General features: G+C 38.7%; 1 protein-coding gene across 6 annotated transcripts in view; it reads left to right on the forward strand.

Moving 5' to 3' along the window:
• Window positions 1–16,801, forward strand: part of PHLDB2 (pleckstrin homology like domain family B member 2) — a 236,876-nt gene that overhangs the window by 178,016 nt on the left and 42,059 nt on the right. For 5 of the 6 annotated variants that reach the window (XM_005674905.3, XM_005674907.3, XM_013962498.2 and 2 more), the window contains one exon: window positions 12,190–12,318. The exons of the other annotated variant lie outside the window; for it this stretch is intronic. In XM_005674905.3, coding sequence (XP_005674962.2) covers window positions 12,190–12,318 — 129 coding nt within the window. The remainder of the gene's footprint in view (window positions 1–12,189; window positions 12,319–16,801) is intronic. 6 annotated transcript variants of the gene reach the window in all.

Consider the following 16,801-nt stretch of genomic DNA (forward strand, 5'->3'; position numbering starts at 1 on the left):
GTAGTAATTGGGTTTTTGGTTTTTGTTGTTGTTTTCTGTTTATTTCTTCTGGAAAATATTTCATTTACTGTCATCTCAAATTCTAAGTCAGCTACAGCTAAACTCAGCCTAAATTAAAAATTAAAATTAAAATTTGAAAAAACAAACAAATGAGCTTACATTCTTTCTTGATGAAGTGAAGTTCTCCTCTAAACTGAGAAACAGAAAAAAAAATTTCAATTTGAGTAAATTCCACTGTTAATATATGGAGAGGATTTCTGCTGCATATGGCTTCCTTTTTAGGCTTCTCTTTGTTTGAAACCTATAAATAATGGCATTTGATCTTGGTGCCAGATAGTGAGCTCAAAAATATATTGTCAGAAATTAAAGTCAGATTAAAAGCTACATATTAATTTCTTGGTTGCCTGCTTGTCAAGATTAAACTGCACATCTTTTTCATGTTAAAGTTTATGTATGTGCCTTTGAGCTCCACACTTTGAAACAGTAAAGAATCCATTTGAGTAGTGGACATATTTTTCTTTAAAAGCTCAAAACCATATGAAAGCATTTATTGTCTAGTTCTGCTGGACAGCAGTATTATGGTTTTCAAAGATTCTGCACTGATACAGCAAGGAACTTTTGTTGGAGTCATCAGGTGTCTTTGTTTTAGTGCTTACTAGTATTTTACTGTTTATGTCAAACTGGAAAGCTTGTGGGACATAGGAACGGGGTATCAGATTCTCTGTGAACCTGTCTGCCTTCCCCATCCGTGTAGTTGTTTGTCTTTGTGTAACCCACATATGACACAGCCTGTAAATTCTACGCACAAAAGTGAAGTAAGTTGAGTGCTAAATCTCACTTTTCAGGGCCAGTTGTGTTATATTCCCCAGACCTAAGGTAGAGATGGAACTCTAGTAACATGCGTGGAAACAAACAAAGAGGAGGCTACTTACATTATTCTTTATTGTATCCTTCCTACTATTATTTTGAAGAGAGGGGACAGTGGGGGCTTGAAGTATAGAAGCAGCTCACGCAGCTGTTAGGGGATTAGTTGGTCTCAGAAGGTGGGATTATTGTCTGTCATCACGTGGTATGAAAAATGACAGAAACTGGCTTTGGGTGAGAGATTCCGGGGGAGAGCGAGGGAAGTGAAAACAGACTGGCCTACATGATATTACTGCATATTCTTGACAACCAAACTCAAACAGAGACTGAATACCTCTTGGCAGCATCACTCTTTCTCAAATAATGTTACTCTACTGTTTTATGGCATGGCTATTTCATACCTTCACTCTGTTCAAGCTTCCAGTCCAATTTCCTCCCCTTGGCTCTGAGATGATCTCACCACCTACTTCACCGCTAGTTAGAAATTACGACTGAAGCGACCTAGCAGCAGCAGCATCTTCACAAAGAAAGGCTCGTGTGTGCGCGTGCTAAGTTGCTTCAGTCATGTCTGACTGTTTGTGACCCACAGGCTGTAGCCCGCTGAACCTTTCTGTTCATGAGATTCTCCAGCCAAGAAAACTGGAGTGGGTTACCATGCCCTCTTCCAGGGGATCTTCCTGACCCAGGGACTGAACCTGAGTCTCTTATGTCTCCTGCATTGGCAGGCAAGTTCTTTACCACTAACACCACCTGGGAAGCCCAAGGAAGGCTCTTTTCCCCTCAAAGACCAGTCCCTTTGGATGTACCCAGGGTACCGTCCCACTGTCTAGAGGTTTTTCAATCCTTCTGTTTCCAGCTCCCCCCATCCACTCCCTCTTTACTGGACCTATACTGCCAATATGCCAACATTATTATTTTTAAAAATTGGTTCAGGATGGGGAACACATGTACACCCATGGCTGATTCATGTGAATGTATGGCAAAAACCACCACAATATTGTAATTAGCCTCCAATTAAAATAAATAAATTTAAATTTTAAAAATTATTATTATTATTTAAAAATAAAGTTCCTTCCAGCGATTATCTTAGCTAGTTTCTCTTCAACATAGCTGAGCTTTTCAAACAGTTTTCTCAGTATGCTGGATGATCTCTTGCTCAGTTAACTGTTCCTCCCATTCTTGTTCCACTGCTCCATCAGTTGCTCCTGTTTGTACTACTGCCTTAGTGCAGCCTAACCCACCTACTGGGTGCTTTTCAGCCCTCTTATGAGCACACTTCTGTTCAGCATTCAAGATAAGGGACAACTCTTTTCCTGGGCACTACCCCTACCCAGCCCCTTTGCCTCCAGGTACCACACTCTTCTGGCTTTCCTTCTTGTCCTCTTACTCTTCTCTCTGACATTTCCATCTGAGTTCCCCTTGCTTCTTCCTCTGCCTCTGCCCAGCCAGTTGTTAAGAGTGTCTCTGATCTGAACCACCTTCTTTTTTTTTTTTTTTAAGCAAGATCAAACTTTCCCAGAAGTTCACAGAAAAATTCTGTGCCCTCTCATTGGTCTGAATTAAGATATATGCCTTGACTCATTCTCTTTTTTGTTGAAAAATTGAGGTGTAATTGACATATGATATTATATTAGTTTCAGGTATCAACATAATTATTCAATATTTGTGTACACTGTGGAATGATCTCCACAGTATGTCTGGTTAACACCCGCCATCTCTTGTTGAGAACTCTCTTCTCTTGTATTTTCACATTCTTTTATAGCCATAGCTTCAAATAACCTGTATGCGCTGGTGACTGTCAAATGTATGTCTTTAGTCCACAACCTTTTTCTGTACTTCTGACTCATATCCTGTAGCCCAGCTGATATCTCCACTGAGAGATTTCTCAGGTATTTCCAGCTGAACACCCCGTAACTGAACTCTTGCATCTTGCCCCTTGCCTTCCATACACCTCCCCTACTTCCAATCCTGCTTTTCGTCTAGTTTGCCCACCAGGAAGTGGCATCGTTATACACCTATATGCCCAAACAGAAACCTGGAAGTAGATCCTGATATTTCTTTCTCTATCAACCCCACTTATAATTGATTACAATGCTATTTTTCAACTACTTTAACTTCTCTGCATCTCCCCTAATTTGCATTCTCTTCAAAATCATCAACATTTCCTTTTGAGTTCCATTTCCCTTTGCTTCCCTCCAGCCCATTTTCTTCACAGCAGCCAGTGTGACTTTTTAAAAATATAAATTAGGTCACATCATTCTGGTTTGTATTCCCCTGTGTTTTATATGAACCTAAATTCCTTATCTGTCCTGACTGTTTCTATTACTTTTCTCCCCTCTTCACATCACTCACATGGTGGCCTTCTTTCTATTTGTTCAAAGATCCACCCCACCCTCTGCCCCTGCCAAGGTCCCTTGCAGATCAGCTTGCCTTGCGTGGAATCTCCTTTCCCATATTCTGTGTCTGGTTGGTTCTGTCTTTCAAGGCTTGAGCTCACTGTTAGTTTTTCAGAAAAACTCTACCGGCCCTTTCCAGCTCAGCTGATATGCTCTCTGTTCTATCGGTCCTTTCACAAATCACATTTTATCATTTATATTTGTTTTGGTTTTGTTAGATATGTATTTCCCTCTCTAGCCTGTGAAATAGAGGTAGGCACTGTTACCCACTGTTTATCCAGCTCGTAAGAGGTGCCAGAATACCGCCCAGTATTCTTGGGGAATATTGTCCTTGGATCTTCTGCTAACGGCGAGTCCTGGCTGAGTCTGAACAGAAACATGCAGCCAAACACCTGCTTCAGAGCTACGTGCAGCCAAGTTTCAGGACAGCTGGGATGGTCTGTCCAAGTGCTCATGCCAGGCGGCTCGTCAAGCCAGGGTGTAAGACAGAAGAAGGAAGTGGCCTTTACCCTTTTGGATCTCGTTTCCTTTCCCATACACCTGTTGCTGTTGTCAGATATAAACGGTGAAATGAGAAAACCAAAACCTGAAAGATATCCCTGTTGGGCAAACTCCAATTCAGATGTCGGCAGCACATCCTGTAAACCTGGCTCTCATTTTTTGAGACAAGGCCTGGAGCCATAGGAGAAAAGTTTAATATCACATGAGAGTTCAAATCCTGGTGTGAAATTATCGACATTGTTTCCTTGGCTCTCAAGATCAGACTTTAATGTTATTTCTTTTAGTTTATTTGGGAACTATCATTCTGTTTCCTGTGCTTAGTATAAATTGATGTATTTCATAGGTGACCACTATTATTATATGGTACTATACTATGCTCACTTGTGTCTGACTCTTTGCAACCTCATGGACTCCATGGAATTCTCCGGGCCATACTGGAGTGGGTAGCCTTTTCCTTCTCCAGGGGATCTTCCTGGATTGAACCCAGGTCTCCTGCATTGCAGGCAGATTCTTTACCTGCTGAGCTACCAGGGAAGCTCAAAATACAAACTACAGACATAATAATATATGGACTTCCCTGGTGGCTCAGAGGGTAAAGCATCTGCCTACAGTGCAGGAGACCTGGGTTCAAAATATAGACAGTCTTTAATTATGTATTTGTTGAATATATATACAACACATACATGTACACACATGTATATACATCTATGTATTGTATGTATATGTGCATATACATATATGTGTACATATGCATGTACATATGCACACATATATATATGTGAGTATATGTACAATACATGTTTGCAGTAGCTCCCTGGACTGCTCTTTCATTGCCCTTATGGGTACCATTGCCAAGCCCATCAGTGTGCCTGTTTCCAGGTGACTCTGAGCTGAAGGCCGTCTGCCTGTTGCGTTCTCAGACAGCAGCCACATCCCAAATAGAGTCTCTATGAGCTTGGATGAACCCCAAACAAATAGAAGGATCAGGCTTGAACATAAACTCAAAGAGGATGTTTATTTGAAGCAGTAAGCATAAAGCCATAGTATTTTCTTAGAGCAAGAGAAAGGAGAGAGACTCGTTAACCTCTGCACTGGAAAACTATTTTAGTTTGATGGGCTTGGTGACTGGGAAGCCACCAGAACTGTGAAGCTCAGTTTGGGCAGAGCTGGAACGGCTTCCCTCCCCCAGCGCTTCCGCTCTCCAAAGGCAAAGCATCATTGGACTGCTGGATGTCTTTCTGCATTTGTTTATGTCCATTTCCCTTCTGTCTTTGTCTATTTCTGACAACATAAAAAATTCAGAACTGAAAATAGCTTTTCAGTGTCTCTATTTTTGGATTATCTTCTCATTCCTGCCCCTGAGCATATGACAATCAAAAATTAGTTGTACTGAAATTAAATAAAATGGTTAAGGAAAGGCTTTGTTCACATAGTCTTGTTGAAGTCTTTCCTGTCACCCAGATGGGTCATCACAAAGCTCCAACCATCCTTCTGTTTAAAGATCTGTCCTCACACAGATAGATTGTGAGACTTTGTAGCAATCCTGGTCTGCATACTTTTGTAGCTAAACACACTTAAATGTGGGAGCTGAGGCTTAAATCACTCCATGCAATGCAGCCTGTTCCTGAGTGAAATTTCCTTCAATTAGTTGGCTAATTTTTCTATAATAAGCCTCATATCTTTAGTGGTTAATTGTATTCTCCATTGTCATCTTGCCAAAGTACCTGTTACTTCCTCCCCATCCTTCCTCTGAGCCAGGAGAAGACTGAGCCTGCCTAGAATTCCATGCAAAGTGTTAATGCCTGTTGGGTACAGAGTCGCTGCCAAGTCACAGGCAGTGTTCAGAAGAGACCCAGCCCTTCCCGTGCCTCTTTCTTACATTTCAAAGTTAGCTCCCTGTTTAGAGGAAGTGGAACTATATTGTGGGATTTGGGGATTAAATGAACAGGATTCCAGATTAGGGTGATTTTTTTTTCCTGATGATTGTTTGATTACATAAATGCATAGTGTTCTGATTTTCCAGTGTTTTCTGCACTAAACATCCATCAATTGTGCAATTAATATGTCAAAATCAATAGAAAAAAATCCTCTGAAAATAATATAAGAATGTGCCTCTCAAGAAGGTTTTCAACAATTATTTTCCAGTGTTTTTCACACTAAACATCCATCAATTGTGCAATTAATTTGTCAAAATCAACAGAAAAAAAATCCCCTGAAAATAATATAAGAATGTGCCTCTCAAGAGGGTTTTCAGCAATTAGCATCTATGCACATAGGTCCATAATCTTTCCTCTACAATTCTGAAGTTTTGTAGGGGGAAAAATTTTTTTATAAGGTTGGCATCAAAACTTATGGTTGCAAAACTTGACTTGGACTGATATTCACACTTGATATGAATATTTATAAGTAGCAGCAGAAATAGAAGTATATTTGATTATAGGGTATTGCACCAGACCTCACTGAAAATTCCATACAGTATATGCTTTATAAACTGTGTTACCTCTATTAAATGCAGGATATTCTGAAACCTAGAACACATTTAGCCTTGCAAATTTCAGATAAGTGATTTTGGCTCTGAAACAATTGCCTGATCTTGAACCTCTGAGAATGCATGCCTCTCAAACCTCCCCATGTGGTTTAGGAACTGGAAGGAAAGAGACTGGAAGGGGTATGGAGAGGACTTTGAATAGGCCATCCTTAAAAATGATGGCTTAGAGGGGGCTTTCCTGGTGGTTCAGTGGTAAAGAATCTGCCTGTAATGCAGGAGACACGGGAGACTTGAGTTTGATCGCTGGGTTGAGAAGATCCCCTGGAGAAGGGCATGGCAACCCACTCCAGTATTCTTGCCTGGAGAAATCCGCATGGACAGAAGAGCCTGGTGGACTACAGTTCAGAGATTCGCAAAGAGTTGAACATGACTGAAGTGACTGAGCTCACACCCATGCACTCTTAAAAATGATGGCTTAGAGGGGCTTCCCCGGTGACTAAGTGATAAAGAGTCCACCTGGCAATGCAGAAGACGCGGGTTTGATTCCTCGTCTGGGAAGATCCCCACGTGCTGCAGAGCAACTAAACCCTGCTCCACAACTATTAAGCCTGTGCTGTAGAGCCTGGGAGCCTCATCTTCTGAGCCCACACACCCTAGAGCCTCTGCTCCACAACAGAAGGAACCACCGCAATGAGACGCCCTCGCACTGCATTGAAGAGTGGCCCCTGCTTGCCACAGCCAGAGAAAAGCCCAGCGCAGCCACTAAGAACCAACACAGACAGAAATAAATAAAGTGACACATTAAAAAAGTATTAGCTTAGGTATCATGAATTTCAACATACCTGTGCATCAATTGCAAACTTAACACAGTGTTTTAAGAAACATGGCTTCAGTACCTGTTTGTGCTGGATTCTGTGCTGAATACTTTGGAAATTACAAATATGAGTCTTAATTTTTCAGAAACCTTTATCAAGCTAATAGGGCTGCCAGATTTAGGGCTGCCAGGGGATCTTCCCAACCCAGGGATCGAGGCAGTCTCCTGCATTGCAGGTGGATTCTTTACTTGCTGAGCCACCAGGGAAGCCCCATCTGAAACATATTTAAAAGCAGGCTTTCCTCGTAGGTCAGATGGTAAAGATTCCATCTGCAATGCAGGAGACCCTGGTTCAAACCCTGGGTCAGGAAGATCCCCTGGAGAAGGAAATGGCAACCCACTCCAGGATTCTTGCCTGGAGAATCCCATGGACAGAGGAGCCTGGTGGGCAACAGTCAATGGGAGTCGCGAAGAATTGGACATGACTTAGTGACTAAACTACCACCATACATTTAAAAAATCATCTGTTGTTCATCTTAAGTTCATCTGCATTTAACTAGGTTTCCTCTATTTTATCTGGCAACCTTATAAACTAATGAAGTAGGCATCTTTACAGGGTAAACTCAAACCAAATATTAGTTGGATGTGGTAAAATTATGTTTTTATTGGCATTCAAGAATTTTCTGTGTAGTAGTGAAATTCTAATATAGGCAGCAAGTTAAATTTCAGTTCCTTTGAGACTACAGCTTAGAGAAAATGTATTGTTGTCTTTTAACCAGAGACCTGACAAAATAACGTCTTGGATTTTTAAGTTTATTCAAGATTATTGGCAACTCCTGTGTACATGTTCAGATTACTAAGGGTAAATTTATACCTTCTCTGGATCATTGGTATGATTAGAAGAGAGTCATTTTACTTCTGATCTTGAAATTTGTCTTTCCTCTCTGAAAGCATTTTGGATGTTGGAATCTCACAGTTCTTTTGGAGAGAAGGGTTCACTTGAGACATTTAATCTAAAAGTTAAAACTTTACATTTGGAATGTTATTTATAAGAGAGGACTTTTATACTATGAAGACAAGGTTCTAAGGTCAAATACCTTCAGAACAAAATTTGATGGATTCTGTATTTTGTCCTAAGTCTTCATCACAGAAATCAAATTTTAGTTCATTTTGTAGTTCTTTGGCTCTCACATTATTCTGGTTGGCTGAATCAGTGATTCTGGTTGCATCTGAGAAAACCTGGAGAAGTTTTTTAAATGTTTCATCCCTAGCCTTACAACTCTGGGAGATAGTGTATTTAAAAGCTCTCCCAGTGCATTCTAATGTGGTCCGGGCTGATGAGCACAGAACTAGCTAGACTGTACTTCATAGGGATAGTGATCAACTTACATCTTTTCTCTTTCTCTAGTCCATTTATAAATATTTATTGGCTGAGTGAATGAACAACTCACTGAGAGTTGAGATGTAGGCTCAACTCTATACAGCACGTTTTACTTTCATTTGCTGGTGAAAAATTTACCTTTGGCCCTGTATACACTTTAGGAACATCAGTCTTCAATACGCAAAATAGGCAGAATCTGGCAATGAATTTATGAGCCAACTGGATTTTTGCCAGTCCATGTAGAGAAGGCAAGACAATTGGAAAACAATGGCTGCAGCCGTGTCTCTAGGGAAGTCATGTTCTGGTCTTTTTAAAATAAATGCCCCCCTGTACATCTGCATCTTCCTGGACTGTTCTGATTCCTGAAAGGTTAATCTTATTCTTTCAGCAAAGTAATTTAAATTTGTTAAAAATATTTAAAATGCAGTTTAATTCATTTATTTCCTGAAAACGGATTTATGAATCTAAGAAAAAATGAGCTGTCTCCCAATGTGATGTGGCAGCCTGATGGGAGGGGAAATTAGGGGAGAATGGATAAGTGTTTATCTATGGCTGAGTTCCTTCACTGTTCGCTGGAAACTGTGACAATATTGTTAATCGGCTATACTCAATAGAGAATAAAAAATTTAAATTAAAGAGAAAATAGCACTGTGCCTATAGTAATTAGAATAGGTGACGTTACCAGTTTGAATCTGGGGAACGAGGATGATACCTGGTGTTAATATATTACATGTAAAAAGCTAGACTCCCCAAACCCTGGAATGTCATGTAATGTGTTCCACTATTTTACCTTCACTGTAGAAGGTGATACTTTCAGCTCTAATCAACCACTTGCCTGGAGCTAATTTTTCTTTGAAAACTTCCTGGACAATAATTAGAAGAGAGGTATATTCATTTCTCTCTGGCTCAGCTGTTGGTCTGCTGTTGGCTCCTGGAGGAGTGATATCACCTCTGCGGCCCCCTGTGATTTATAGCCTGGCCCACCTGTCACTAGTCCCTCTTTCATCCTTCCCCTCACTTCCTCTGCCCTAGCTTTAGCCCCATTAAGCTTTCGCTCTGAGACCGAGGTAGTGGCCGCAGCACTACCGATAACCACAGAGAAGCCGCAGGCGGTTTTGATGGTGCCCGCTTGCGTAATTCTCGTAACCGCCTCCTTGTATGGAATTGCCAAACGTTTTGAGCACCTCAGAAGGAAGGCACTATGTAGACACAAGGTATGTTTTACTAGTTGTTTACTTCTGCTTATTATTAACAGTTTAAAAATTGAGAGCATTAGCGGAATAGTTGGGTTATTTCTTTGGAATTAAGACCTGTCTTTTAGGCCTTTTCATATTAGATGTCGTTTCAGTGTTTTCTATCATATATGATTTTAAATCTTAGGGCTTTGCACATTTGCTATTTGATTGGAATAAATAATTTTCTTACTTATTTACCTTTCTGTTTGGAACTGGAATGGGTGCAAATTCTGGTGATACAGTACCTAGAAATAGAACTCTTTGTGGATAATATTCTTTTGCTATGTAATAGAGCAATCTTTGATTTGCAAGTAAGGGAAATAGCACATTTTCTTAGCCAAGAGACAACAAGTGTTCTGTATTGTTGGCTTTATTAAGGGAAAAAATGATTAATTCTGAAGCTAAGGACTAAATCTAACTGGTACTAGTATATTCAGTTTTCTGTGCGGTAACACTTGAGAATCCTTTATTCTGTGAAGGAAACCATTGCTTTTTCTCACTCCTACACAGCAGCTGTGCTTAGTGAGCATGACATTAAAGACTCAGAAAACTTCCTTTCTTTTTTTTTTTTGGTGAGATCTTAATTCCCAGACCAGGGATTGAACCTGGGCCCTTGGCAGTGAAAGCACCAAGTCCTAACCACTGAGCTGCCAGGAAGTTCCCTTTTAGGAAACTTTCTTTATTGTCTGCTAAAGTCTAAGTTGTAGAATCATTTTTAGGCTGATATATGAGGTAAGAGTCTCAGTTTTATGACTTCTAGATTTAATCATTTTGAGAAAAAAAGACGCTTTTAAATCAAAATATACATTTCTAAAATGCCCTCAAAATTTTTAAATGTAAGCCAAAAGTGGAGACCCAAGTGCACTGGCGTAGGTATTGATGTCATATAGTTTTAGACTTAAAATATAACATCTTTTATAAAGAATTTACATGTATTTTACATAGGAAATCATGACCATGTGGATGAAGAAATGAAAGCAGTATAAATTTATAGGGCTACTTCAAATCTTCATCCTTCAAAAAAATTTTTTTCTGTAATATGCTTGGAAGCCAGCTTTATTTCTACCAAATCAATAGTGAACATAAGAAAGTCAAGTGGTGGTATTTTGCTTATTGAAGGGACAGGGAACAGTGACAGAGGCAAGGAGATGTAAAACAGAATGCAGCTTTTCTAGTAGCACCACTGAAAGCGAGTAACCTAAAGGAGGGCTCCCAGGTGGCTCAGTGGTAAAGAATCCACCTGCAAGTGCAGGAGATGCAGGTTCGATCCCCAGGTTGGGAAGATCCCCTGGAGAAGGAAACGGGAACTCACTCTAGAATTCTTTTTTTTTTTTACTTTTTTAAAAATATAAATTCCCATGCACAGAGGAGCCTAGTGGGCTACAATCCTTGGGGTGGCAAAGAGTCTGATACAACTGATCACACACGCCTCGACTGGTGGTGGTGCTCCCATGCCACTGAAGTGCTCTAGTTTAGGCTGAGAGTGTTACCCAAGGGGAGGACTAGATCTGAAAGTTACTTCAAGGGTCCAGAGTATCATAAAAGGAACATAAGATGGGGAAACTGACGCTAAACAGACTGGAGCCTCATTTCTCAGTTTAAGAGGCAGCCTTATAAGACTGTAATAGTGTATAACAGTATTTATTCCACCCTGGAAAACATCCAGGGTCACTTTGGAGTGTGTGACTGGGAGGGATGTAGTGCAGTCTTCCCTTTTCTCTTCTGTTCTCTGACTCCTTTACTTTTTCTGTGGTCCTCGTTTCAATCATCTTTTATGTCAGTCTTTGTAGGGAAGTCCTTATCTCCACAATAAATGTCACACCTTTGGTGTATCTGAACTGTCTAACAAGTCTTCCTTTTGCTGCTTTGTCAGCCTTGCACTGTTACTAGCTCTCTCAATGTCTGAACTAGATGCTCTCCTTGACAGCAGATTTTCTAGTTGCTTAAACTCTGAGGTTTGCCGAAGAGCTGAAACTGTTCCAGATGACTGGAATATCAACTTATGCACCTAACATGCCTCTAACCTGAGAACAAAATTTAAATAGTTTCCAAAGTTTGCTTAACACATGCCTTCAGCAAATTGGACTCTGACTGTGCTCAAGGTAAATACTAGCCATCCTTTGTTTGGTTCCCTGGCAAGTAACTCTCTGCAGGGCTATCTTAGGAATCTGGCTGGCATTTCTTTTGTTCTTTGTTCACCGTTGACCAATATGACTGTTGTTTCCCCTGCTTTTGTAACATGGTGGCAGGAAGGAAGGGAGGAAGGAAAGACGGGGATCAGTGCCGACACCCAATGGAGTGGGCTGGGTTTGGAGAATGCAGAAATGGGGCCCCTTGTCTTTACTTCCACTTAGACCTCCTTATCTTAGTCACTAACAAAGATATGTTTCTACATTCCTAGGATGTCTGGAGTTTGTGAGTTTGTTTATTTGTGTTATCCATGGGAAATGTTCACTAACGCCTGCTTGGGGTATGAAGGTAACTTCTGTTTTCTGATTTCTGAACTTCAGGAGAAGGTAAAGCTTGATGCTGAAAGGGAAAAACTAGAGAGGCTTCAGGAGCTTTACTCCGAGCAGAAGACCCAGCTGGACAATTGTCCTGAGTCCATGAGGGAACAGTTACAACAACAGCTGAAGAGGGTCAGTAGCAAACAGGAATGTGCTAGTTGTTTTTTTGTTTTTGTTTTTTCAATTAAGTTCCACTTACCTTTGACTCCCTCCATCACATAGCATAAATTTGCATAAACCCTGTTCATTAGATAACGTTTTAAATAGAAATATGCATGCTGACAGTACATATTATTCCTTGCAAATCAGTTACAAAATTCCTTCTTGGAATCCTTCACCTCATTAATAATGCAAAAACATTTCAAGTCCTTCTTTGAAACAAAAGAGAGCTGTCACTGATGTGTAACCAACAAGACTGTCGCATTTAAATCAGCTGACATTGTTTCCTGCATTCCATTCTCTACAGCAGCTTGAGTACTAATTTCCCTTGAATTTTTTTTTTTCCCCCCAGCTTAATTTTATACTCCTGTGCACAGACTTTTCTATTCTCTGGTTTGCTCCCCACCACCACTCATCATTTTGTTTTTCTTTCCCTCTTGTATTCTTAGTGGCATTGAACTCATTAGCATGATCACATAATCAAACAAGACCCAAGATGCAGGGCCTTCAATATTCAGGCTTCATAATTTTAAAAAAATTTTATGCAGCATAGATGTTCTAGTTGAATTTTATCAGGTGGTTCTTCGATCTTTAATATTGGCAGTGATGAAACGACCTTGCTACCTGTCTTCCTAGGTGGATAGTTTTGCAAACACTAAGAAGGCCACTTCATATTTCATAGCCTCTAGACAGCTGGGTTGTTTGCTCTAAACAGCAGCCCAGATAGGCTGTGACTATGGGGAGTCAGTCATTAATAGTTCTGGATCTCTAAAGGAGTCTAATAGTAATTTGTCCTAAATAAGTAACATTTTATGATTCCACGGGAGTAGAAAAAACTAGTTTTACTTATATTACTATTTTTGTGCCTTCTTGGAAATGGGCAACTTGGTAAAAATCAGTTAAGATAGCATACCCTTGAAAATTTTTAAGATGACCTTGAATACAAAAATGTTTGATACCCCTGAGTATCACTAGGTTATGAAAATTTATAGTTGAAGCTTTTCACTGTATTGCACAGATTGAAAGAATCTTTGAGTATAGAAAGAAACCAGTACAGACAAGTTAACTACAGCTTAACAATTCTAATATTTGTAATTTATGCAATGTTGGATAAAAAAAAATTTCAAAACTGTTTCTTCCCCTTCATTCATTTTATTGTGTACAGCTTAATTTGCTGTAAAAAGATAAAACTTCCTGTCCCTCAATGTCCCAATTCGCTGAAAGTCTTACGATAAAAATGATTGGAAAAAGAAAAGTATTTGTAAAATTATTTTAGTTTGTACGTTTATGTGTTTATACCAATTCACAAAAGAGATTGGGAAACTGATTTTTTTATATTTGTTTGCTATTTTTCAGCTTTCGTTATTGCTAAAGATTTTACACAGTCACAATAGTGCTTTATTTAGAGTCAGAAGCATGGTTATACTTTTGTTCTTCCCTTCCTTTAGTTATCTAGTTATTGCCTGTATTCTTTATAAATATTCAAATAAAAATCGGCAAATTCTATTAATAACTTGGAGTCAAGCATAATATAATTAGTTTGCTTAATCTAGATTCTATAAGATAACTCATAAATTTCTGGATGTTCCAAGGATTTTGACTACAAAAGATGAAAGGAAATGATGCAGACAGCCTATTCCACTAATCGAAGGCAAAGACTCCTTCCTCTTCCTTTCCAAGCAGACTGCAAAATTTTTATCATAAAACCCCTTTCCTTAGGAGAGAAACTGGCTTGTGCTAGCTTCTGTTCACCTGATATTAAGAGAAATACTAATTCTGTTCTCCAGAGATGGACAAGGACCAAAACGACTCTTCATCAGTCCTTTGGCTTAATCAGTAAAAAGTTCACTTATTTCATGAGAAGTCCATTCATACTGGAGCTTCCTGTGTTATCACAACTCATTTCCCTTCAGACTTCAAACACTCCAGAATAGCACTTCATTACAGAGCTTTCTTCAAGGCATTTAAGCTAAATTTAATAATGTTGATTTTATTACAACTAACTTCATTAGGTGACAAATCAGACACAAAAGAAAATAAATGAATAGGAAGAAAATAATTTCCTTAGCCTGTATGCAATCTCAAATATGTGAGCCAAAACTGTAAAATGACTTTGTGCATACAACACTATGGATTTATGACTGGGCTTCTTAACTCCTAAATCATTGCCTTAGAAGCAGAATACAGTTTTCATCCAATGTTGATTTCATGCCCTGTGATTTAATGTAGTTGATAATTGGGCTTACCAATCAAATCATAGAAGTGATATGAGAAAAAATGCTGAAGATGAATGAGCCTTTCATTTGCCAGCAGAGGCCTGGCTAGGATAGCTTACTTGTGTTTTGATGTTTATTCAGCTGAATGGTTAAGTTTGGTCTCTTGATTTAAAAAAAATTCTATACAGTGATATCTACAATTAGGAGACCTTTTCTGTTTTCCTCACTAGGTCCACAATTAGTTTATCCTTTACTCTTGAATAAGTCATTCAACCGCTATAGCCCTCATTATCCTCATGAATAACATGAGAAGTTTGTGCTAGACAATTTTAATTGTCTTTTTTCCAAATTCAAAAAAGTATGCAAAAAAGTTTTTGAATATAGTGCATAAAGACAGAGAAATAGTAACGCACTCTTAAAAAGTTCAAAACTTGCTTTCAGAGGGCCTTGAGGTGTCATAAAACTATTCTTGTATTACCTCCTGGCCATACCATATCTAATCCCTTCTTTCAGTTCCTCTACTGAAAGAAAGCAAAGAAAACAAAGCTGGGCGTGTAAACTTCTGCCATGCATGCTGCTTGCCAAGTGGCTTCAGTTGTGTCTGACTCTTTGTGATGCTATGGACTGTAGCCTGCCAGGCTTCTCTGTCCATGGGATTCTCCAGGCAAGAATCCTGGAGTGGGTTGCCATACCACTTCTCCAGGGGATCTTCCTGGAGATCGAAACCATGTCTCTTAAGTCTCCTGTATTAGTAGGCGGGTTCTTTACCACTAGCTACACATTCTCAAAAATGTTATTGGGAAGAAAAAATGACTTTCACTGAATTTTCTTTAGCACATCTGTTTTATTTCCTTTCACACCTGGCCTTTGAACTTGCAGCCAGTAAAGACTTGTCATATTCTTTTAGTGGAGAAGTTTAGTTAAAATTTTCATTCAACTAGTCACACACTTGACTTTGAGCTTCCTGTATATATTATTCTGTGCTCAATTAAACTACTCTTGCCCCTAAATTCCATCTCTTGAATACTTATTCTTATCTAAAATCTTGTAACAGTTTTTTTTTTTCTCCCCCAAACTGTTTTTCTTTCACAGTGTAAGTTTATATACACACATTTCAGTGCTTTAGATAACTTGATCAGATGATTACACCAGAGGAATCTGAGTGCTGAGCTTAGGTTTAATTTTAAACTTTCCTGCCTAATATGCTATTATTTTCATACAGTGGTTTAAATATTTACTAAAAATAAATTAGTGACTTTGTGACCTTCATGTGGTTAAAATAACACATGTTGCATATTAACCAGATGTGGGCAAGCAATTTACTAGCGTAGTTTATATATTGTGAGCCATATGCCCACTTTGAGATTCTTTATAAACGGAAAAAAAAGAAACCTTGCTAAAATTTTTGTCTCAATAACCTTTAGCCACAGGCCAGGTTTAATTGAAAGTCTTTAAAAACTTGAATATGGAAGCTTCTGTGAATAAATTTATCACTGATGTTTTAAGACTGCAGATATTTTGTTTTAAGACATAACATTAGAGTTACATCTTAATTCCTTTAGTAACAACTAGATTTGGTCCAAATTCATTAATTCTTGTAGAAGTTATAAGCATGAAGTCTCTGATAAATTTGAAATATCACCCAGTTTCTTGAAACCAAAACTGCTTTACATTTGGCCAATTAAAATGTAAAGAAGTTTTGAGAAATGCTGAATGTGTTTTTCACCTTGTTTTTTCTATTCTTAGGCTTTGAGAATCCACTGTCTGTGTTGGCATAATAATCCTGTTGCTATAGTGCTGGTTGTAATTTCATGGTAGCTAATAGTCCTTTTGTGAATCATCCCCAGAATAAAATTAATTCCAGAAGATAAAAAAATATTTCATTTAATTAAAAGATTTAATTTACCACTTACATGAAAATCAGAGGAGGGGGTAGTGTGTTTAAATACTGATAATAGACCTAATTTATCACAGATTTATCCAACTCTTTTTTTTTTGAAATTTGAACAAAATCTGTACTTTAGTTAATAATACTGTATCACATTTATTTTCCTGTTTTTTTAAACCAAGATAGTATTTCTTTATATTCTCGGAACTGAATTAAAAGATTCAATCCTCATTCCATTTTTTAAAAATCATCAAGATAATAAACTTTCTGGACATAGCAGTGACACTAGATGCCAAAATACATGAAACTATATCAAAGTTTTGAATAAATATAAATTAGAAATCTAGTATTC

Source organism: Capra hircus, chromosome 1 (genome assembly GCF_001704415.2).
Source record: "Capra hircus breed San Clemente chromosome 1, ASM170441v1, whole genome shotgun sequence".
Taxonomy (NCBI): Eukaryota; Metazoa; Chordata; class Mammalia; order Artiodactyla; family Bovidae; genus Capra; species Capra hircus.